Source organism: Canis lupus, chromosome 33 (genome assembly GCF_048164855.1).
Source record: "Canis lupus baileyi chromosome 33, mCanLup2.hap1, whole genome shotgun sequence".
Lineage (NCBI taxonomy): Eukaryota > Metazoa > Chordata > Mammalia > Carnivora > Canidae > Canis > Canis lupus.
Genome location: NC_132870.1, coordinates 7,041,665 through 7,064,779, shown reverse-complemented (window position 1 = coordinate 7,064,779; position 23,115 = coordinate 7,041,665). Strand labels below are relative to the sequence as shown.

The window sequence follows — 23,115 nt, the reverse complement described above, 5'->3', positions numbered from 1 at the left end:
CCCTGCTGCTCTGCTCCTGCTCTCTCTCTTTCAATAAATAAATAAAATAAAATAATTTGCTTTGAGGTGTATTTGCCTGTCTCAAGTCTACAGAGTGTTATGAGACAAGCAAAGAAAATATATTAACCTAAAGGTTAAAACTTACCAGTGAAAATGAAATTTGGAATCAAGTTGACCCCTGCACAACAGAGTTGTTCAGTTTGAACTGCACTGATCTGCTTATTTGCAGATTTTTTACAGTACAGTGCTATAAAAGTATTTTTTCTTCCATATGCTTTTCTTAACATTTCCTTTTCTCTAGCTTACTTTATGGTAAGAATATAGTATAGAATACATATACAAAATATGTATCAGTCAACTGTTTATGTTATTGGTGAGACTTCCAGTCAATAGTAGGCTACTAGTTGTTAAACTTGAGGGGCATTAAAAGTTACACAGAGAGTTTTTGGCTGTACAGGGGGTCAATCCCCCTCCAAACCCCCAGATTGTCCAAAGGCCAACTGTACATTAAAAACCACAGAGAGAAAAAATTACCTAGAAAATGGAATGATGGGTTTGTTTATTGGCTCTCATTGCCTTACTGGATGACCTGGGGTGATGACTTACACATCTCAAGACATTAGTTCAACATGTACAAGTCATAGTAATACTAGACTAGCTACATTGCTAAAACCCTACAAAGATGAATATTTTAATCCTCCAATCCCTTGTATTATCACCCAAATAAGTGAAAAACAAGTTATAATATAAAGTTTAATTGCTTAATGGCAGGACTTCTTAATTGCAGACCTGACCAAATCACTCTCCCTTCTTAAAATATTTTGGCGATTCCTCATGACTTTCATGACCAACTCCATGCCCTCATACTTCATCATCCAGTCCCTAACCTGCCTGCTCCTCCAACTTTATCCCCATCCCATCCAGCCATGCTGAATGAACACCAGCCACTGCCAAGACATGCCAAGTGATCTCAAAGAGGATCTTCTCCCTTTTGTCTACCTGCAAAGTTCTAATCATCTTACAATATTCACATCAAGCAGCATATCCTTCCCAGAGCCTTTTGGGGCCTCATTTCTGTGGGTGACCCCTTGACATCTTGAGTAGATTTCTGCTGGAGAGTTTTTTTATATTATTACCTGACTGCCCTACTAGCTAGACTTCAGACAGCACCACTCAGTTCTGAGAATAATCTCTGAGAGGCACGTGGGTGGCTCAGTTGGTTAAGTGCCTACCTTAGGCTTGGGTCATGATCCCACTGTCCTGGGATCAAGTCCCACATCTGGCTCCCTGCTCAGAGAGAGCCTGCTTCTCTCTCTGCCTCTGATTGCCACTCCCCTTGCTTCTTCTCTCTCTCTAACAAATAAATACAAAAAAAAAATCTTAAAAAGAATAATCTCTGGGACATGACTAGATTTCTTTTTTTTTTTTTTAAGATTTTATTTATTTATTCATGAGAGACACAGAGAGTGAAGCAGAGACATAGGCAGAGAGAGAAGCAGGATCCCTGCAAGGAGCCCAATGTGGGACTCGATTCCAGACCCTGGGATCACGCTCTGAGCCAAAGGCAGATGCTCAACCACTGAGCCACCCAGGTGCCCCTATGGCTAGGTTTCTGTGAGCCATTCAGTAGATGAATGAAGGCAGTACTACAAAAAGGATGTATACTTTTCAAAGTGTGATGATACCTGAAATGGTTGGGTGGGGAGAAGGGAGAAGCCAATGCAATGCTGAGCAAAAGCATTGAGGTTGGACTTGGCAGCAGGATGTTTGGCCAAGGCCTCATGAATGGGACTGACAGTAATGAAAGCAAATTAGCTTTCGAAGGTGGCAGGAACAGAGTGGAGTAACTGGTGCCTCTGGCTTCCTGTGTCTAGGTCTCTGTGGCACATTTTGTTTTATGTGCCTTGCCTGTCAAATTGCAGCTGACATGAATGAATGCTGTCTGTGTGGGACATCTGTCGCAATGAGGACCCTCTACCGGACCCGATATGGCATCCCTGTGAGTCTCTTATGACACTGTACCATTTAAACATGCATCCACACTCAAAATAATCGTTACAAATCTGCAAGCCCTTTGATGGTGTCCATGACCTGAATTTGATTGGTAGGTGTTTCCTAGCATGTGCAGCCTTGTGCTCCAGCAATAGATTCTTTGGTTACATGACCTCCTTCTAGGTTTCTATTAAAGACCTTAGAGCATAAGCAACTGTTGTAACTGCAATGTCTATCATACAAGCACGGGGCTTACTCAGAACCTAGCATGCCCCAAGCGCATTACAGAGGACGCTTCACTGAATTCTCAGACCACATTTTACAGATGAGGACTTTAAAGTCTTAAGGGGTTTGGGTAACACTGCCAAAGATACGCACTAGTAGTAGAAGTTGTCACAACTCTGACTTTCCATGCATACGCATTCCATTATTGCCACAAGCTGCACCTCAAGTAGCAAGAGGATGTGTTAGGGCTCGCCAGAGAAACACAACCAAAAGGAGATATACAGATGATGTAGAAAAACATAGATCTATAAATAGAGAGGGAATTTTTTAAGGAACAGGTTCATGTGATTGTGAGGGTTGGCAAGTCCAAAAAAAACCAGAATAGGCTGGCGGGCTGGGAAGACTTCAATTCTGAAAGCAGCGTGCTGGCAGTATTTCTTCTTGCTCTGAAAATGTCAATCTTTTTCTATTAAGACCTTCAACTGATTGGAGGAAGCCTACCCACATTACAGAGGATAATCTACTCAGGATCTACTGATTTAAACGTTACTCTCATTTCTATTTCATATAATAGAACTGTCCAATCTGTACTCTTTTATCTAACTTATTTTACTTAGTATAATTATTTTGAGATCCATCCAAGTTGTTAAGTGTTCTTAACACAGTAAACTAAATTAGGGGGAAGAGAAAATATTTGGATGGCAAATAAGCATGTAAAAAGATATTCAACATCATTAGTCATCATTAGAGAAATGCAAATGAAAACCACAATGAAATATGACTATGGGAATGGCTAAAACTAATCAGCCTAACCACATTAAGTGTTGCCAGATATGGAGGAACTGAAACTCTCATACAATACTTGTGGGAATGTAAAATGCAGTTCCTTAAAAAGTTAAACACACCTACCATTTGACCCAGCCATTCTACTCCTAGATATTTACTCAAAGAAATATATGTTCATACCAAGACTTGTATCAGAGCGATTTGGCTTGTAACAGCCCAAACTAAAAACAATCCAAATGTTCCCCAGCAGGTGAATGGATAAATAAGGTATGATATATCCATATAATGGAACAGTACTCAGGAATAAAAAGGAATGAATTATTGATATACACAAAAACTTGGATGAATCTCAAAATGAATATAATTTTAAGTTGTGGGTAAAAAATTAGGGGTCATTACTAATTGGAGAAATATTTGCTGTGGCACATCTATAGGGAATACAAGGAATCAGAAAAGACCCATGCAGCAAGAAGATGTAAAGCAGTAAATAAAGAAGAGGGGGGGCACCTGGGTGGCTCAGTGGTTGAGAACCTGCCTTTGGCTCAGGACGTGATCCCAGGTCCTGGGATTGAGTCTTGTATCAGGCTTCCCACGGGGAGCCTGCTTCCCCCTCTGCCTGTGTCTCTGCCTCCTTGTGTGTGTCTTTCATGAATAAATAAGTAAAATCTTTTAAAAAATATTCAGTGAATACCAAACATAAAACTTTGGCTATCTCATTAGTGAGAGCAATTTAGATTTCTCTGCTGTGTCTTTACCCTTTATTCTTTCTTCCAGTATGTATGTGTTAAATCTTAGGGAGTCTGATCTCTTGGAAGAGAGGAGAAGAACTGCCCCCACTTACCTCACCCCTCTCCTCTCCTCTCCTTGGGCCCCAAAGCCCACACCAGTGTCCCCTGTTACATTCAGTTGCATGCTGTATCGCTGGGCAGAGCCACAGCTGGCAGCAAGGGGCTGGGTGCTTAGGTTTCAGTTCATCTCCTGTCTTCTACTCCCCAGTTTCTTCTTCCTCCTTTCTGAGTTCCAGGGTTTTGAGTCCGGGATTTATCAAATGCCCTGTCCGTGACCCTGTTAGGTTTCAGGTTCCCTAGCTCTGTTTTACTTTCTCCATCAATGAAATCCCATTGGCTCCCTATTTAAAAAAAAAAAAATTGCTCAAAATTTCTGGCCCACTGAATAACCCCATTCCTGTTTTCTAGTATAGCTTTAATTTATTTACCAAAGCTCTATAAGCATATAGTTTAATTTTAGATTATCTAATTTTTGTTAAGAAAAATAGTAATCCACAGACTTCTCTTTCCTACTGCCTCCTTCCCAGAGCTCTGCCGGTATTTTCCTCCACATCTCCAAATCATAGACTTGTATTGCTACTTTTTGAGTTTTCAGTTGCCTATAGACCTTTGAGTTTTCAGTTGCCTATAGATAGGGTACTGTCTATAGAACTCCCACTATAAAAGAGAAGAACTTAGTTCTGTTCCCACACACACACAGATATGCACCCTCCCCATACCCATTCCTTCCAACATAGGCACATATAATTTGGGTTAAATCCATATTTGGGAGATGCCTGGGTGGCTCAGCACTTAAGCATCTGCCTTCAGCTCTGGGCGTGACCCTGGAGTCCTGGGATCAAGTCCCACATCAGACTCCCTGCATGGAGCTTGCTTCTCCCTCTGCCTATGTCTCTGCCTCTCTCTGTGTGTCTCTCATGAATAAATAAATAAAATCTTTTTAAAAAAATCCATATTTGGTACTTATATTATGAGACCTATGTTTGCTCTTCAGAGTTGAGTCACGTAGTGAACTATGTATGATTGCTTTTTCTGCTGAACTTTGTTTTTCCTGGTTTTAATAATTCTTGGTGTTTCCATTAGTAGTTTTCCACTTACTTATGAGTAAGTAACCCCAAAACTCGTTCCCAGTTTTCTAACTCTCTTTCCAACACATTCAACACATTGGATATCCTATCATTTTTATCTTCTCAATGAAATCACTCCCTGACCTCCTACTACCCTTGGAACTAATGGTTCTTTATTTGTGGTGCTTAGCTCTTGCCCTGGAATCTCCTTCAGCATCACCCTGGAGATTATAGTCACTTCTCTCCTGTGTTAGGCTCCTGTTTCTTACATACCACATCTTCCTCTTTCTTGGTTTCCTCCCTCGTTGTGGTGGCAGTATCCTCCAATAACTTCCTGAGACACAGAAGAGGTGTGGAAGAAAATAATTTTGAGATTTTACTTGCTGAAACTCTTGGTTTTTCCCTCATACTGACAGTTTGGTTGATTGATATCCTCTATATTCAACATTACAAAGTATAGGAAAACATTTAATGTCATCAAAAGAGGAGTTACATGGAAAAGTCAATTAACACTTTTCTAAATATATCCATCCAAACTCTGAATTCGAAGAATCAGTTCCAGGACACCTGGGTGGCTAGTTGAGCATTTGCCTTTGGCTCAGAGCATGATCCTAGGGTCCTGGGATTGAGTCCTGTATTGGGCTCCCCACAGGGAGCCTGCTTCTCCCTCTGCCTATGTCTCTGCCTCTGTGTCTCTCATGAATAAATTTTTAAAAATTTAAGAAAAACAAAAACAAAACCAAAACAAAACAAACAAAGGATCAGTTCCTTCTGCCTCTCTTCAAAGTGTCTTGAAAATCCGTATATCTTCATTTCCAAATAGGTGGGATTTTAAATTTCTACTTCTTTTATATTTTCAAACAGGGATCCATTTGTGATGACTATTTGGTGACTCTTTGCTGTCCTTATTGTTCTCTTTGCCAAATCAAGAGAGACATCAACAGAAGGAGGGCCATGCGTACTTTCTAAAAAAAAAACTAATGGTAGGTCCCAGAATCTGGGTTTTGTTTGAAATATAATAAGGGCTTTGTAAATTATGCATTATTTTGAGTAATGATCCAATAATAACAATTCTTTAGGTCTCTCAAATGTTTTCTTAATATAAAGATTGATTTAGTGTCTTCTTATGAAGAAGATAGCTGTATTACGTTGCTTGGGCCATCATAACAATTTTAGCCTGAGTGGCTTACACAATAAGAATTTATTTCTCACAGTTATGAAGGCTGGGAAGTCCAAGATTATGGTGTGGACCAATTCAGTTCCTGTGAGGGCTCTCTTCCTAGTTTACAGATGGCTACCTTTTCAATGTGTCTTCAAATAGTAGAGAGAGTAAGGTCTGGTCTCTCTTCTTACAAAGACATTAATCCCATTGGGTGGGGGTGCTGCTGACCTTATTTCAGACCTAATTATCTCCCAAAGGCTCTATCACCTTATACCCTCACAGTGGGAATTAGGGTTTCAACATGTGAGTTTTGCAGGGGGCACAAACATTCAGTCTATAATGAAGTCTACAATAGCTTTATGTTTTGAAACCATATTTTAGTAAATAAAGGATGGTGACTTTTCTAGACTTCTCAGAATTCTCTTGATCCATTAATGAGGCACTTACCACTTGTAAAATGCCAGAGTGTGGTAAGATACAAAAGAAGCAGAAAACATGCCCTCTACTAAGACAATCGAATTGACAAAAGAAATTGTTAAATAACTATAAAGTAGTAGAGCAGATGAAAATTACATGTTTTGTAATATTTGAAGTGCTTGCAGCATAAAGCATCTATCAAGAATGAGGGGAAATTAAATAGAAAAATCCTATTGGAAAAAGTGAACTCTGAAAGGGGTGGATATAGAATATAGAATATTTGGAAATGTTTTATAGAATCTGAACTTCTGAAAATCAATCAAATCATTTCCAATTAATTTTTCCAGTATTCTCAGAATTAGCTATTAAATAGAAACAAACATGATTTTGTCAGTCTCTTATAGAATGTATTGTGAGTATGGGAAGGAAGCATTATTTTTCCATTCTTTGTAATATCCTATTTCCTTTCTCAAGTGAATGAGAACTCTGTATAGGTTAACAAGTATAACTCATGGATGATATGTTTTAAAGTGTCATTTATTTGGCAAATAATGTATCAAAGTACCTAGTCCTATGCAGGACAATGCTAGGTGCTGTGGGGAACAAAAATAAATAAGCTAGCCCTCTTGCATTTAGAGACTTTATACTCTGAAAGAGGAGATTAGACAGCTTTTAAATAAAATGATGAGTTTGTCTAATGCCTTTGGACCAAGTGTTATTTTATGTTCAGAGGAAGAAAAGATCATTTTCTGTTAGATGTGTAAATGAAAGGTTCTTGAAAGAGTGTTTTTTTAATTCTAAAGAGGACATGAGTATTAAGGTCACAATAGGAAATAGATGGCACTCAAATTGTAATAATACAAAGATTTAATGAAGACCACTTACAATACAGGTGTCGGTGGGAGGTCTAGGGAAATGACAAGGGATGGTCCCAGAGCCTAGGCTGACAACATTTAAACTGTAACCACTTTACCACCCCTAGGCCTCAGGAGTTACCGAATCCCAAAGGAGTGAGCTATGAGGAGAAGGCTGCCCTGAGAGGAATGGTAACCTCTCAACAGGAAGTAGGCAAGAGGAAAAGTACCTGGATCTCACTTTCTGAGGTTCTTCTAGGCTTCCCACTGTTTGAACCCACTGGTTGGCAGAGGGCAGGAGAGTGTTGCTGTAGTCTACAACAGGTCAGCCTCCCAGGACACACAGCAGTGCAGACAAGGATGGAAATGGATCAGATGGGGGCAAACATAAGATCTCTGACATAAGATGTGACTGTTATTAATAGAAATTGATATTGCTTCTAATCAGCAAAGTTAGTGAAAAAATAGAAGCAAAGAAAGGAAAAACATCTTTATGAGCTTAGGTCCATCCAACTTGGCAGGAACATATAAGTAGGAAAATCACAAGAAAAGACTTTAAAAGTGAGTTGGGGTATACAATACAATGAAACTAGGCTAATGACTTGGTCTTTTATTTGGAAAGCAGTGGGAGTTATTATAGGCTTTATGTAAGGGAGTAACATAGAACTATACTTTAGAAGAATTAATCAAATAGTGGTTTATAGCACAGACTGGACAGGATGAGGTCAGAAGCAAAGATGCAGAAGCAAAGGTACAATGCAGTCAGAAGCAAAGACTAGCTCAACACCATTTAAATAAATACACAACACAGGTCAGATGAAATCTATACTCACATATCCATAATGAATCCTGACATCTGAACTTTTTTTCTTTAGCCTCAGAGAAATAATCTTCCTGAACCTTTGAATTGGTTTGAGGTAAAAATGCCTTGGTGATCCTGACTCTGGCTCATTACTTTGAACCCTGCATTATTCATCAACTGTGAAACTTTAGATCTACAAATACCTGAAATGGGAGAATCAAGAGACAAAGATCAATAAATAACATGATTTATGTTTTAAAAAAATAGGTTGAGGGGTGCCTGGGTGGCTCAGTCAGTTAAGCATCTGACTTCAGCTCAGGTCATAATCATGGGGTCCTGGGATTGAGCCCTGTGTCAGTTTACCCTGCTCAGTGGAGGAGTCTCTCTGTCCTTTTCCCACTTGTGCTCTGTCTCTTTCTCAAATAAATTAATTAATTAAAAAATAAATAGGTTGAAAGAAAGGGACATAGGACCCAACTGAAAAAGCTCCCAGTTGTGAACACTGGAACCAGTGATGTCATGTTAATAGCATGTACCCCTGAAATGATGTGATGAGAATGACACTGTACCTTTGTGATCTTCCCCTTAAGACCCCATAACTCCAGTCTGACCAGGAGAAAAACATTAGACAAATCTAAACTAAAGCATAGGTATTCTGCAAAACACCTGACCAGTAGTAGTTGACAAAACTGTCAAGGTCATCACAAATAAGGAAAGTCTGAGAAACAGTCACAGTGTAGAGGAACCTATGGAAACATGATGACTAAATGTAATGTCCTAGACTGGATGGGATCCTGGAACAGAAAAAAAGGACATTAGGTAAAAACTGAGAAATCTAACTAAAGTATATTCTTTGATTAATGATATTCTGTATCAACATTGGCTCCATTGTAACAAACCTATCTTAGTAAGATGTTAACTGGTAGGGAAATCAGTGCAGGGTGTATAAGAACTCTCTGTACTACCTTTGCAACTTTTTTGTAAACCTGAAATGATTCTAAAATTTAAAGTTCATTGAAAATAAAAATGTAGATTGAGACAATTCAAACCTTTTCTTTGTATGTCCCTTATAGGTGAAAGATCTTACCAAAGCAACAAAAATCAGCAGGCACCTCTTCAGCTTGAGTCCTCTGCCTTTTGCAACTGAAATATGATAGATCTGCTTAATCACAATCGATGGGGTAAAAAGAAATGGGTTTTGATTTATTTTAAATGAACGTGTTCCCTTAGTTTTGCTAAATGGTCCAGCTTAGTTTCTCGCTTTCATGTTATCAAATTTTCTGGCTTATGAATTTTGTTACATTTGGTATGTAAACAAAATAAAAGATTTTGCTAACAAGGTTCTATGCTTCTTTGCTCTCCATGTCTTTATGTCATTAATTTTAAGGGTCAGTCTTATACTTTTGTTCTTATGATTTGGTTTCTCTGTAGGAGATTTTGGTCCACAGCAACTCAGTTCGCTTTCATCTGAGAAATTTGAGACAGAAAAAAAAAAAAAAAAAGACTACAGATAACTATTATAAGACACTTACAATACATTTAGCTAATACTTTCTGCTCCTTATCATGTTATCTGTATTATTAATGCCAACAAAGTAAGAACACACTATGTCCTGCTTCCCAGCTGCATACCTGATAGGTTCCTTGTGTTGATTTTTGTTTTCTTCTGAATAGGAAGTATTAGGACAAGTAATAAAAATTCAATGATTAAATTCAGTATGACCCAGTTTTGATTAAATATTGATGTTAAATGAAAGAAGCAATATTTTTTTCCACATGTATTATTCTATGTGTTCCACATGCATCATTTTGCCCTGATGAAAATCTCACTCCCCAGTTTCCTTTGGTTCTCCTCCTACCCTTGAATCCATTTCTTTTGTTGGGGTAGGGGGAGGGGAGGCAAAAGTACTGTATAGGTTTATTGCGAAATTTCAGAGACATCAAATGTAAAGGCACCTGGATTTCAACGTACTCAGCAAACTTGAGTGCTCTGCCCTTTCTTGTACTTGCTTCATGAGTTTAGATGCTTTGCAAGGTTCTATCTGGGATCCACTCCTTTCATATCTCATGCTTTTCTTAATATCATCTACCCCTATGGCTTCAACTGCCTCCTAGATGTCAGCGATGACTGTATTTCCAGTCTCCCGCTTACAATGGATGTTCTGAATGACTCTTCGGCTGCCTACTAATCGAGTCCATCTAGATGTCCCCTAGGCCTTCTCCACCCAACATGTCAAACAATATCACCACTTACTCAGTTGTTCAAGATGAGAAATCTAAGTATCAATGAGTCCTGAATTGACTAATCACCCCCTTCTCCCTTCTCCTCACATCTAATCAGACACTGGCTTCTGTCACATAAACTCCACTTGATACCCCCAACGGATGATCTATTTCCTTTGTTGCTGTATCCCCAGTTCTAAGAACAATGCCTGACACCTACTAGATACCTATTCTACTCAAATCATTTACTAAACGAGTCAATCTGTCCTCTTCTGTCTTCAATGCCATGGATGTAGTCAAACCCTCAGGATCTCTTTGGAAAATCAGGTACATAGCTCCTGAACTAGTTGGCCCGCCTCTAGTAACTAGAGCTCCTGTTACCTTCTTTCCAATCCATCCTATAAACTGCCTGCCACAAGTTAAACTGTGAATATTCTAAAAAAAGGATCCCAAATTTTCCCTGCCCCCATAATATAGCCTCAGGTTTAGCCCATTCTCCTGCCACTTCTTCACTTTTAAAATTTCCTTTTACTACCTTCAACACACATTTTAAAAAATTTAAATTCCAAAAAATGAATAAAAATAAAATAAATAAAAATTTAAATTTCAACTGTTCATTGAGGTATATAGGAAAGCAATTGACTTACTTGTTTTTTAACTTTGTATTCTACAACTTAGCTATATTTGTTTTTTAATTCTAGGAAATTTTTTTGGCTGATTCCTTAGGATTTTCTATGTAAACAATCACTGTGAATTAAGTTTTTGCCTCCTTCTCAATCTGTGTTAAGTTTAATTTTCTTTTTTGGTCTCATTGAATTACTTAGGACTTTTGGTATGATGTTGAGTAGGAGAAGTGAGGGCAGATGATTCCTTATCTCAGGGGAAAGAATCTGGTTAGCTAGTTCCTCATTATGAAATATGTTAGCCATAGAGGGTTTTTGTAGATTCCTGATTTTAGGGAGAAAGAATCAAGTAATCTAGTTTCTCGCTGTTAATATTATATCAGTGATAGGCTTTTTTGTAGATGTTATCAAGTTGAAGAAATTCCTTCTATCTCTAGTTGAGTTTTTATCATGCATAGGGAGTGGATTTTGTCAAAGGCTTTTTTCTATACCTATTGATATGATCATATGATTTTTCTTTAGCTTGTAGATAGGAGATTATATTATTTTCAAATGTTGGAAGAGTCTTGCCTACCTGGAACAAATCTCATTTGGCTGTGATATATATTCTCTTTACATATTGCCAAATTTGATTTGCTAATATTTTGTTAAGAATTTTTACATCTGTGTTCATGACAGATATGAAACTGCAGTTTTCCTCTCTTGTAATATCTTTATCTAGCTTTGGTTTGAGGGTGATGTTAACCTCACAGAATCAGAAAGTATTTTCTCTGCTTCCATTTTTTGGAATAAATTGTAGAGAATTGGTGTGATTTCTTTCTCAAATGTTTGATAGAATTCATCAATGAACCCATTTGGCTTTAGTGCTTTCTATTATCAAAGGTAATTATTGATTCAACTTTTTTGATATAGGCTTATTCAGATTGTTTATTTCTTCTTGTGTGAGTTTTGGCAGATTATGTCTTTCAAAGAGTTGATCTATTTCATCTAGGTTACCAAATTTATAGGCACAGAATTGTTCATATTATTCCTTTATTATCATTTTACTTTTCATTGGATCTATAGTGATGACCCCTTCCTTTCACTTCTGATACTAGTAATTTGTGCCTTCTCTTAATTAGCCTGGCTAGAAGCTTACCAATTTTACTGATCTTTACAAAGAATCGGCTTTTAGTTTCATTGACTTTTTAAAACTAATTTCCTGGGGAGGAGAGTGGGGAGATGGGGTAACTGGGTGACAGGCACTAAGGAAAGCACTTGGTGGGATGAACTCTGGGTGTTACACTATATGTTAGCAAATTGAATTAAAATAAATAAATAAATAAACAAACAAACAAATAAATAAATAAATAAATGTTAATGTTTGTCTTGAAAAAAGAAAAGTCAACCTAATCCCCCCTCCCAAATAAAATAAAACTAATTTCCTATTTTTAGTTTCACTGACTTATGCTCTGGTCTATTCTAACTTTTATTGTTTCTTTTCTTCTGCTTACTTTGAGTTTTAATTTCTAGTTTCCTAAGGTGGAAGCTTAGATTATTGATATTAGATCTCTCTTCTAATATATGCTCTGCTTGTACAACATCCCACAGATTTTGAGAAGTTGTATTTTCATTTATTTCAAAATATTTTTGAATTTCTTTGGAGATTTCTTCTTTGACACATGTGTTATTTGTGTATTTATTTATTTATTTAAAAGATTTTATTTATTTACCCATGATAGACATAGAGAGAGAGAGGCAGAGACACAGACAGAGGCAGAAGCAGGCTCCATGCCGGGAGCCCGACTCAGGAGTCGATTCCGGGACCCCAGGATCCCGTCCTGGGCCAAAGGCAGGCGCTAAACCGCTGAGCCACCCAGGGATCCCCTGTTTTGTTTAAACCCCAAAAGTTTTGGGATTTACTAGCTATCTTTTTCTTATTGGTTTCTAGTTTAGTTTCATTGTGGCCTGACAGCACCCACTGTATGATTTCTATTCTTTTTAATATGTTAAGATGTGTTTTATGAGCCAGGTCTATCTTTGTGAATGTTCCATGTGAGATTAAGAAAAGTAAAGGGCGGGCAGCCCGGGTGGCTCAGCGGTTTAGCGCCGCCTTCAGCCCAGGGCGTGATCCTGGAGACCTGGGATTGAGTCCCAAGTCGGGCTCTCTGCATGGAGCCTGCTTCTCCCTCTGCCTGTGTCTCTGCCTCTCTCTATGTCTCTCATGAATGAATAAATAAATAAATAAATAAATAAATAAATAAATAAATAAATAAATAAAATCTTAAAAAAAAATGCTCTGCTGTTGTTGTATGGAGTCTATAGATGTCAATTAGATCCAGTTGACTGATGGTGCTGATGAGTTCAACTATGTCCTAACCAATTTTCTGCCTGTTGGATCTGTCAATTGCTGATAAGGGGGTGCTGAAGTCTGAGTATAACAGTGGATTCATCTATTTGTTCTTGCTGTTCTATCAGTTTTTGCCTCATGTATTTCAATGCTCTGTTGTGACGCTCTCCATTTTTTTTTAGACTTCACTCATTTATTCATGAGAGACACAGAGAGAGGCAGAGACAGGCAGAGGGAGAAGCAGGCTGCCTGTGGGGAGCCCAATGCGGGACTCAATCCCAGGATCCTGGCATCACAACCTGAGCCAAAGGCAGATGTTCAACCACTGAACCACTCAGGTGCCCCCGATGCTCTGCTTTTAATCGAACATTTTATGATCCTATTTTCTACCTTCTCTCTTAGCATATCAATTTTATATATTTTAAAATTTTATTAGTCACCTTCCAGTTTGCTATATACATTTACAACTAATCTAAGTCCATGTTTAAACACTATACTGTTTCATGGGTAGTACAGCAATCTTATAAGAGAATATTCCCAATTTTTTGCCTCCCATCGTTCCTGCCATTCATTTTACTTATCCATATACTATAAACATTAAAAAACTGTTGCTATTATTTTGAACAGAGTCATTAGAGTCATTAGACCAATTAAAAATTTTTAGGACGAAAGCGAGGGCCGCCCGGGAGGAAACAGATGAGGCGAGTCTCGCACCGATAGGCCCGAGCTGCTTGGAGACATGGAGGAGGCCAGTGGAGGTGGTGGAAATGATCGTGTGCAGAACTTGCAGAGTGAGGTGGAGGGAGTCAAGAATATCATGACCCAGGGATGTGTTGGCAGCTCAGCGGTTGAGTGTCTGCCTTTGGCCCAGGGAGTGATCCTGTGGTCCAGGGATCGAGTCCCATATCGGGCTCCCTGCATGGAGCCTGCTTCTCTCTCTGCTTGTCTCTGCCTCTCTGTCTGTGCCTCTCATGTACAAATAAATAAAAACCTTTAAAAAAAAAAAAAAGAAAAAAAGAATATCATGACCCAGAATGTGGAGCGGATCTTGGGCCGAGGAGAAAACCTGGACCATCTCCGCAGCAAGACAGAGGATCTGGAAGCTACATCGGAGCACTTCAAGACCACATCACAGAGGGTGGCTCAGAAGTTCTGGTGGAAGAACGTGAAGATGATTGTCCTCATCTGCGTGATTGTTTTTATCATCATCCTTTTCACCATCCATGCTATCCCCACAGAAAGCCCCTCCCCCCACCCCGCCCTCTTCTTTAGGGCAACCCTCCATAGCAGGTGCCAAGAAGGGCCCTCTCTTCCATCTTGTCTGCAGGAAGTGCTGCTGTGTCCTCCTGCCCCTCACTCTGAGGCCCCTCTGCCACACTGTCTGCCCCAGGCACCTTGGTCCCCAGAAAGGAGAAAGCTGGACTGTGGCTGTTTCATGGGCCTTCAGAGTTGGTTGGAGAGATATCCAGAAGGCCCAGCATGGGGCTAGGATACTGATGGTGGCCAGTGGGCAATAAAGACCTTTCAGTATCCCTTCAAAAAAAAATTTTTTTTTAAGATTCTATTTTACCTTCATCTATTTGTTTTCCGATGCTCTTCCTTTATCTAAGTTTCTAACTCATACTATTTCCTTTACTTTGAAGAGTTTTTTGCACGTCTTGTAAGGCAGGTCTCCTGGCAACAAATTTCTTCAGTTTTTGCTGACTCTTCCTCTTTCACTTTTAAAGGTTAATTTTGCTGGATAATATCCTACATTAGTTTTTTCTTTCAACATCTTAAATATCTACAGTCTGTTCTTGCTTGCATGGTTTCTGACAAGAAATCCAATATAATTCTTATCTGTGTTCCTTTATAGAAAAAGTCTTTGGTGCACCCGAGTGGTTCAGTGGTTGAGCGTCTGCCTTCAGCTCAAGTTGTGATCCAGGGGTCCTGGGACTGAGTCCTGCATTGGGCTCCCTGCAGGGAGCCTACTTCTCCCTCTGTCTATGTCTCTGCCTCTCTGTGTCTCTCATGAATAAATATTCTTCTTTTTTTTTTTCTTAAAAAAAAAAAAAAAGGTGTTTTAGGGCACCTGGGTGACACGGTGGGTAACTGACATTTGATTTCAGCTCAGGTCCTGATCTCAGAGTCATGAGATCTAGCCCTGCATTGGGTTCCACGCTCAGCAAAGAGACTGCTCAGGACTCTCCTTCCCTCTCCATCCGTTACTATTTCACTGTTCCTATCAGGTACTGCTCCAAGAGTTTCTGCTCCCAGTAAGCTCTCTCAACTGTGATGCTATCTGCCAGTCTTTCCAGGTTTGGCAGTAGTTTGCCCTGTGACTTCAATTCTCTGGTAGAAATAAGAAAAACCATTGATCTTCAGCCTGTTCGGTCTTTTTCTTATTGTGAGGGTGGAGTGATGACTTCCAGGCTCTTCACATGTTGGAGCTGAAACCAGAAGTTGCCTTCAAACTTTTTTTTTAGAAGTCCTTTCCCCATTTTCTCTATAAAGCTAGGCTGAAATAACCCTCTCTGAGAAGTTTTCCCAGCCCTGTCTCCACAAAATGTAAAGCTCTTCCCTGTGCACTCTAGTACTTGGTACAACTACAGGTATTACACATGCTGTCTACTGGCTCTGTGGCTGAATGCCTGGAGAATCTGGCATACCTGATACTGGCTTATCTCTGCATTCCTAGCATATGCTATAAATCAATGTCTATTGAATTGAAAGGAAAAATGAACAAAACACTGTTCACTAATTAAAAACAAAGTACTACTTTTATTTGGCTCACTTCTCCATTTATTAGAATTACCACATTTGGAGAGGCACAAAGCACTTTAAGTTTTACATGACTACAAAGTTATCACAAACCCAAACTTTTTAGCCACAGATATTTCACTTACTCTGTTTAAAGAAAAAGCCTTCAAAACGTTTGAGTTAGCTTGATACACAGAGACCCTGAATACACGAGAACTACATATTTTCAAATGCTTGCACTTCCTGTTCTAATAATGTCTTCTTTAAATGGGATCCAGCATAAAAGGGATTGAAGTATGTAAGGTCATGATGCAAATGCTTTGGAGAGACAGTGAAATTAATCTGTACAACATTGTAAAAGATGTAGTGTGCACAGAAGTTTTGTAAGGATTCACTGAGCCATCTGTGCTTCCATGGCTTGTGCTGTCCATTCTGGTGCTGTCTGACTAATTTTCTCCAAAAGGTTATTCACTTGGAAACAAAGTGACTGGATCTGTTTGTCCCATGTTGGCAGAGCTTCTCGTGCTAAAAAAAAAAAAAAGAACAATGTACAAAGTTTAACATGACTCTAAATATTCATAGCATGTGTGAGTTAAAAGATAAATACAGTAGTATTAATTTTCAAAAATGTACTCCAAAAATCTTGGCTAATAAAATTAAGCTAATTAAGTGATATTAAGGAAAGTACCCAAATAACTGGCACAAAGTACAAAACAAAAAAACATACACACATTATTATTATTCATGAAAACAAAATAAAACCAATCAATTAAAGCATCTCATTCACAAAAACAACAATACAAACTTCACTGAACCCATCTCATCACCAGTTTTTTGATTCATAAGACACTGCCACCTACTGGAGAAGGCAAATCTATTTATATAGGCAAGGTTCACTCTACTGGATTCTGAGGGATGGTTTAATGTTAAAACCAAAACAAAACAAAAAAACTCAACATGAAAACACCAGGATTTTCTCTGCACCAGCAATATGCAGTTAGAAATGATAAACCTGGTGGAATATTCCATCCAAAACAGCACCCAAATTTGCAAAACTGGGCATAGAATTAATGAAAATAACTGAAATAAAAATTTTTAACAAAGGACACAAAATAATTTGAGTAGACACAAACCACAGTCTCAGATGGAAAGATGCAATAGCATAAAAATAACAGTCTTTCCCTATTAATATATAAATCTTTAAAAATTACAAAGATAATTCTCCTTTTCTCTGTTTTGCTTTTTAAATAAGATAAAATTATTAAAATTAAAATTGAAGAATTGGTGTTTGAGAATAGTCAAGATAATTTTGAATATTAAGAACAATGGCAACATTGTGGTATATCTCCACAGTGGGATAAAGTACTGCTTACATGCTACAACATGAATGGAACTGGAAAGCTTCATGTTAAGAGTGGCTGAGCGGTTTAGCGCCTGTCTTCGGCCCAGGGCATGATCCTGGAGTCTGGGGATCGAGTCCTGCATCAGGCTCCCTGCAGGGAGCCTGCTTCTCCCTCTGCCTGTGTCTCTGCCTCTCTCTCTGTCTCTTGTGAATAAATAAATAAAATCTTTAAAAAAAAAAGTCATATAGTGTATGATTACATTTATATGTAGTATCTAGAATAGGTAAATCCAAGAGATAAAATTCAGACTGGTAGCTGCCAGGAGTTGGGAGAAGGACGGATGGAGAGCAATTGCTTAATAGGTACAAGATTTCCTTTTGGGAATATGAAAATGTTTGGAAGTAGGTAGAGTTAGTGGTTACTAAATGCCACTGAATTGCTTACTTTATAATGGCTAATGTTATGTGAATTTCAACTGAATACAAAATAGTAGTGGAGGGGTAGTAGATGCTTTTCCAACAGTAAAATTTTTTTTTTAATTTTTATTTATTTATGATAGTTACAGAGAGAGAGAGAGGCAGAGACACAGGCAGAGGGAGAAGCAGGCTCCATGCACCGGGAGCCCGATGTGGGATTCGATCCCGGGTCTCCAGGATCGCGCCCTGGGCCAAAGGCAGGCGCCAAACCGCTGCGCCACCCAGGGATCCCTCCAACAGTAAAATTTACTATAAATTTGTTTATTACCATATTGTTACAGGTCAATGGAACAAAAGAGATTATAGAAAGAGATCCAAAGATGTATGTGGAACCAAATTTTTGTCAAAGATCAGAAAGTATGTTTTACTTAATAAATAGTACTTGCAAATTAGCAATCCATCTTAAAAAAAAAAAAAAAAGACAAACAACTAGACCATACCCTAAAATTATACACAAAAATGAACTGTGGACAGATTATGTTTCTAAACATAAAATAAATAAAAATATTAGAAGAAATTTTAGAAAGATTATTAGTTTTACCCCGAAGTGAATGAGACCCTTTTTAAGTCAATACAGGAAACTAAAAAGCCTTAAAATTAAAAATTGATGTTTGGCTGCATAAGAATTTTAAAATGTGTTTATGGTACGCATTGCATTACTTCAGAAACATGACTGACAGAATGGGAAAAATATTCCTAACACATATAACCAACAAGAGTTTAAATTATCATTAAACCCAAAGCTGTAACAAATTGACACTGAGCAGTCTGAAGAAGAGGTATAGGGGAAGGAAGGAAATAGAGCAGAAAAACTAACATCAATTCACAGAAGAGGAATGCTAACGGCCAATACACTCACTAGTGCTAAGGAAATACACACTAAAACAATAATGTAGCTCCCCCTCATAATTTAGCAAAAGATAAAAAGGAATAACATACAGCTGTTGAACATTCATCCTCTCATATTGGTCAAAGTATAAATGGCTACATTTTTCTGGAAAGCAAGCTAGCAGTTTCCATTAAGGATCAAAATACATATATTCTTTGATGCAATGTTACCACTTTTAAGACTTTGTTCTACAGAAGTAGGTATACCAGCATATAAAGGTACACACAAGGAAACTACTTGGATATCCATCAATAGGTGAATAGTTGAACTCCATGAAATACTACACAGTTTTTTGTTTTTGTTTTTTTTTAAGATTTTATTTATTTGTTCATGAGACAGAGAGAGAGAGAGGCAGAGACATAGGCAGAGGGAGAAGCAGGCTCCATGCAGGGAGCCCAATGGGGGACTCGATCCCAGGACTCCGGGATCACACCCTGGGCCGAAGGCAGATGCTCAACAGCTAAGCCATCCCGGAGTCCCAATACTACACAGTTATTAAAACAAGTAACTTTGATATATATTTACTGACTTGGAAATTGTACATGGTATTTCAAAAAGTTTGTAGAACACCATGTACTTTAAAATGCCACTTTTAAAGAAACTATGTTTTTACATATCTATATAAGCATATAAAAAGATACACAAGACTTTAGTATTAGTTATGCCAGGGAGAGGAAACATATGATGAACTCTTCCTTTATTTATACTTGCAATGGTTTACCTGTTATTATGAGCACATTTTCATTGCAATTTCTTAAATTTAAGAAAATTAGAAAAAATATTACATACTCTATTAAGTTAGTATACATTAATATAAGCCGTCCTTGCACTTGGTGACACCTCTGCTATACTATTCATTATGTACTGTGTTTGTTTATTCAATACTTATTTAACAAAGTATGGGGCATTGGAACACATGTTGGATATACTATACCATAGAGCAAAAAGAGACTTAATATCTACCACCAGAAGCTTAGCTGGGAAGCAGAAACAGACATTTAAACAAATGGTTACAGAAATGACAGTAACTGTGATTAATGCCAGGATGAAATTCAGAGTGACATAAGAATATATAACTATAAGCCATACCTAACCTGGAGAGTCAGGAAAATCATTACCAATTAACATGGCTTAAACTACAACACAGGGACAGAGATAGCTGAGAGGCTGCTGCTGGAGGGGAGTGGATATTTCACAATGTCTGATGTAGGAAGGAATTTACTATGCTAGAAAAAGCTAAAAAGACTTACGCGGTTGGATTGGAAAGTTCTAAAGGATCAGGTAGGACCTATTTATCTAAGTTTGTCCTACAATTCATGGGGGAGCATGCATTACAGTATCAGAGAAGAAAGTAACATGATTTAATACTTTGGTTTTCATTTGTTTTGTTTGCATTTTTAAAAGATCACAATCATTCTGGCTGTACTATGGCAACTGGACTATAGAAAGGAACAATTGCAGACATGAAGGAAAAAGCCCAGACGGTAGGGGAGATTTCAGAATAGGCTGCTGACAGGAAGAAACGAAGACAAGTATGTGGATTCCAGATACATCAAGGAGATAAAATGGAAAGGATTCTAGGCAGCAAAGAAGAGGGGTCAAGGATAAGCAATCTGGAGAAAGTGAACAATGCAGCTTTTGGCTGGCTGGCTGCCTGTGGGAGGGAGGCAGGGAAGAGAGATAATGAATTCAGTTTTGGATATGTTCATTCTGAGATGTTCAAAAAACAAATGTGGAAAATGCCTATTAATCAATTAACATCACTGGGTCTAGGACTCAGAAGAGAAAGTTACACCAGAAAGGCAAATACAAGCATTGTCTACATAGAAATGGCAACTGAATCAGTGGGAACAGATGAGATTACCAAGGGGAACTTAGTAGAGTGAGGAGGAAAAGGCCTAGAGTAAGCCCTAAGCAACTGTGATATTCATATTTACATGTACTACAGTATCTACAAAGATGACTGGAAGAATACCTGGAGAAGGAGGAGGGAAGGCAGGAGAATGAGGTGAAGGAGATGAAGGAATCAAGATGGTGTGGATGGTGGGAATGATTCACAAAGGAGTGAAGGACCAATGCTACTCAATATGTTGAAAAGTCAAAATGAGGCCTGAAAGATAAAAGATATTTGTTAAAATGGGAAAGACCCAACTATGTTTAAATATTGATGGAAAGAAGCCAACAGGGTAGCCCAATGGCTCAGCGGTTTAGTGCCGCCTTCAGCCCAGGGCCTGATCCTGAAGACCCAGGATCAAATCCCACGTAGGGCTCCCTGCATGGAGCCTGCTTCTTTCTCCCTCTGCCTGTGTCTCTGCCTCTCTCTCTCTCTCTCTCTCATTAATAAATAAAATCTTTAAAAAAAAAAAAAAAAGAAAGAAAGAAAGAAAGAAAGAAGGGGATGCCTGGGTGGCTCAGCAGTTTAGCGCCTGCCTTTGGCCCAGGGTGTGGTCCTGGAGGCCCGGGATTGAGTCCCATGTCAGGCTCCCTGCATGGAGCCTGCTTGTGTCTCTGCCTCTCTCTCTGTGTCTCTCATGAATAAATAAATAAAATCTTTAAAAAAATAAATAAATAAAAATAAAAAAGAAGCCAACAGAGCAAGAAAGAATGAAAAGACAAAACAATCGCTAATTTCAGGTCCTAAAATGTTGTTTTGGGGTTGGGGGTAGAGGTCAGAGAAAGGATCCAAAGCACAAGCAGAACTGGAAAGGGAGTCAGAAATCACCTCCAGTATAACACAAAGGAAGAAAAAGATATAATCACAAGATATTTAAAATTCAGAAGTTTTTATAAATCTGATAAATAAGTTAATCTAATTTCACACAGATAGATTTTTTTTTTTTCTGTGAAATAGGAAACAAGGTTTGTTGCTGAGAGTGAAGGAGGGGAAAAGTCCGAGACTTAAGAAAAATGAAATCTGAAATACCCACTGGAGAATAGGAAAAAAGAGTGGATTAGAGAAATACACCAAGAATCCCAGGTACTACTGAAAACTCAAGACCTTGAATATGCAGTGGTAATCAATCTCTCTGGTGTTCTGACTCTTCTCCAGCAACATTAGTTGGCCACTCAGGCACAGGAATGAAAAAGATGGAGGATGGGTTCATTGCAGGTGAAGTTTTCCTGGACAGCCGGGACAAAAAGTTAACAGGCAAGTGATCTAGGACACCTGTAAAATAGTAACTGAAATAATGATCAGGGCGCCTGGGTGGCTCAGTCGGCTGAGTGACCAACTCTTGGTTTCAGCTCAGGTTGTGGTCTCAGGTCCTTGGATTGATCCCTGTGTTGGGCTCTGTGCTCAGTGCAGCGTCTACTGGAGATCCTCTCTCTCTTCCTCTGCTCCTCCCCTGCTCCCACTCTCTCTCTCTAAAATAAAAATAAATAGAATCTTAAAAAAAAAAAAGATATAAGGAATCATGGATGCTAAGCTGGATAGGAAGAGGAATGAAGATAAAAATGGGCAGGGCTGACTGGAAAAAAGTAAACATTAAAGGACTGGAGGCTTGAAAGTAGTCAAGGAAGAGCTGAAGTACAAGTTAATGGACACAGACTGCTGGAAAGAGGAAGAAGCTTATGGTGAATGGGATATTTCAAATTCAAATTTTACAGGTAGAATGGTTCCAGGTACAGCAAGGCCCAGGTTCTGTGGAAATGAGGTAGCAATAGGGGCTGAGGAGGTGAAAGACACTGAGAGTCAAGAGATCGACTTCCCTGTCTGCCTCCAGGAGTATAATGTGCTGCTGCAGAGGAAATCCACAGGTATTCCCACATGCCTAATACACAGTATGTGGCAAGTGATGAGTAAGTGAATGAACTGGTATAAGGATTCCAGTTTCAAATTTTTACACTGCATAAAAAATGCTGCATTAAGTAGATTCATGAATGTAAGTTTATAAAAATTATTTTACATTGTTTCTTCTGGAAATAAATTCATTCCAGCAAGAAAATACTGGGTCAGAGAAAATTGTTCAACATGTCCTATTTATAAATATACAAGTTTCCTCCCATTTCATTATGACAGAAATAAGCAAAACCTCTTACTTTCAAAATGAACTATTCCATCAATCTGATCGATAAATCCATTCATACGTCCTTCTGTTATCATTTGTGATGCTATTTTTTCTGCCTGTAAAAAAAAAATCCAAAAACCAATAAACTCTCATAAACATCAGTGATCATATCTACCAGTTACTCACATAGAAGAGAACTGAAATCTCTTAGTTTAGCTACCACACACTTTTGGTATATGTTCACATGTCATTCATTACAATATTAATCTTATAAATCTGCCTATTTTATCCCCCAGTTCTTTCTGGGTATAATTGATTAATTTAACTGGGATGTGTTTTACTTGTTGTGAGACTTTGGACAAGAACCTTGCACTTCTTACCGATTTTTTCTCTG

At 38.4% G+C, this 23,115-nt stretch overlaps 2 protein-coding genes across 4 annotated transcripts in view; one reads left to right on the top strand and one right to left on the bottom strand.

Moving 5' to 3' along the window:
• PLAC8 (placenta associated 8) overlaps window positions 1-9,434 on the top strand; it is a 45,761-nt gene extending 36,327 nt beyond the window's left edge. For both annotated transcript variants that reach the window (XM_072809859.1, XM_072809858.1), the window contains 3 exons: window positions 1,875-1,999; window positions 5,723-5,841; window positions 9,167-9,434. In XM_072809859.1, the coding sequence (XP_072665960.1) occupies window positions 1,875-1,999; window positions 5,723-5,827 (230 nt within the window). In that variant the 3' untranslated portion in view covers window positions 5,828-5,841; window positions 9,167-9,434. The remainder of the gene's footprint in view (window positions 1-1,874; window positions 2,000-5,722; window positions 5,842-9,166) is intronic.
• A 6,573-nt stretch (window positions 9,435-16,007) lies between these two features.
• The window catches only part of COPS4 (COP9 signalosome subunit 4), a 40,471-nt gene continuing 33,363 nt past the window's right edge, over window positions 16,008-23,115 (bottom strand). Inside the window, exons 9-10 of one of the 2 annotated variants that reach the window (XM_072810181.1) lie at window positions 22,753-22,837; window positions 16,008-16,531 (exon numbers count right to left, since the gene is read on the bottom strand). In XM_072810181.1, the coding sequence (XP_072666282.1) occupies window positions 16,398-16,531; window positions 22,753-22,837 (219 nt within the window). In that variant the 3' untranslated portion in view covers window positions 16,008-16,397. The remainder of the gene's footprint in view (window positions 16,532-22,752; window positions 22,838-23,115) is intronic. The other variant, XM_072810182.1, reaches the window with a different exon arrangement.